Here is a 958-nt window from a genome sequence, read left to right as displayed (position 1 = left end):
TTATTGAAAATTTGGAAGTACTAGACGATTCATGAATTCAACTATTAAAATTACTACTGTGATGTGTGCTACTTATATAGACATACGTAGTATATAACGCTAGTCAGGAATAGGATGTCTGGTAACAGAAGCTCAAGAATATCAAGGAGGAAAGAACGGGAACAAAAAGCAATTGGTATGGAAAAGCTGGAAAATTGAAGTTTGAGACGATTGACTGATATTTGTAAAAGGAACAGTCAAGTTTGAGACAATTGATTGACATTTTGCAAATGAAATATTTACTGTATGGTTTTCAGATTTTACTATGATGTTTTGTAATTTTGTGTATGAATACATTTATTTGTCCCCACTTGTGTTCCCATTCACTACACTACAATCTTTCACTCTGATAATATATATCAGTTAAGTATATATATGTTCAGTGTAGAAATATAACATATAGTACATTGAACTATTTAAATGTTGTATTTGAACTGTTTCGTCATTATGTGAATGTTTGAATGATAATAAACAAATAATACTTCAGTAAGAAAACGAAGGGTTTCTGTTTTCATACATCATACTTTATTCTTTGACTGTATATAAACCCCTGTTTCTTTTAATGAAAACAAATATTCAATTAATTCAGTGAAACAACTAGCTAATTTATTCATTGAAATAATGGGTTTTGAACCTTAACGGATATTTTTTCCATATCATAATACCTTAAACAATGTTCTTAACAGAATTTCACATCATTATTAAAGAATCAGAGTAGTTTTAATCAGTTGTCAATTTAACTACTCAATAAAATAAAAAGAAAACCAATTTTAATATTTAACATCTTTAATGTATGTACCAGTTATGATTTGATATTCCATTGTTAATTTAATCATCGAACCTACTTTTTTTATTTTGTATTTATTTATATAGTTGAAATCATGAGTCGATTGAAGCTAGATCACCATGGAAAACCTGG

General features: G+C 27.8%; 1 protein-coding gene across 1 annotated transcript in view; it reads right to left on the bottom strand.

Moving 5' to 3' along the window:
• Positions 1 to 557: 557 nt before the first annotated feature.
• Positions 558 to 958, bottom strand: part of Smp_027740 (hypothetical protein) — a gene marked incomplete at both ends in the record, with an annotated part of 7,757 nt that continues 7,356 nt past the window's right edge. The window contains 2 exons of the mRNA XM_018796154.1: positions 558 to 674; positions 779 to 842. Coding sequence (XP_018646910.1) covers positions 558 to 674; positions 779 to 842 — 181 coding nt within the window. The remainder of the gene's footprint in view (positions 675 to 778; positions 843 to 958) is intronic.

This window comes from Schistosoma mansoni (assembly GCF_000237925.1).
Source record: "Schistosoma mansoni, WGS project CABG00000000 data, supercontig 0176, strain Puerto Rico, whole genome shotgun sequence".
NCBI lineage: Eukaryota > Metazoa > Platyhelminthes > Trematoda > Strigeidida > Schistosomatidae > Schistosoma > Schistosoma mansoni.
This window is presented reverse-complemented; position numbering and strand designations above follow the sequence as displayed.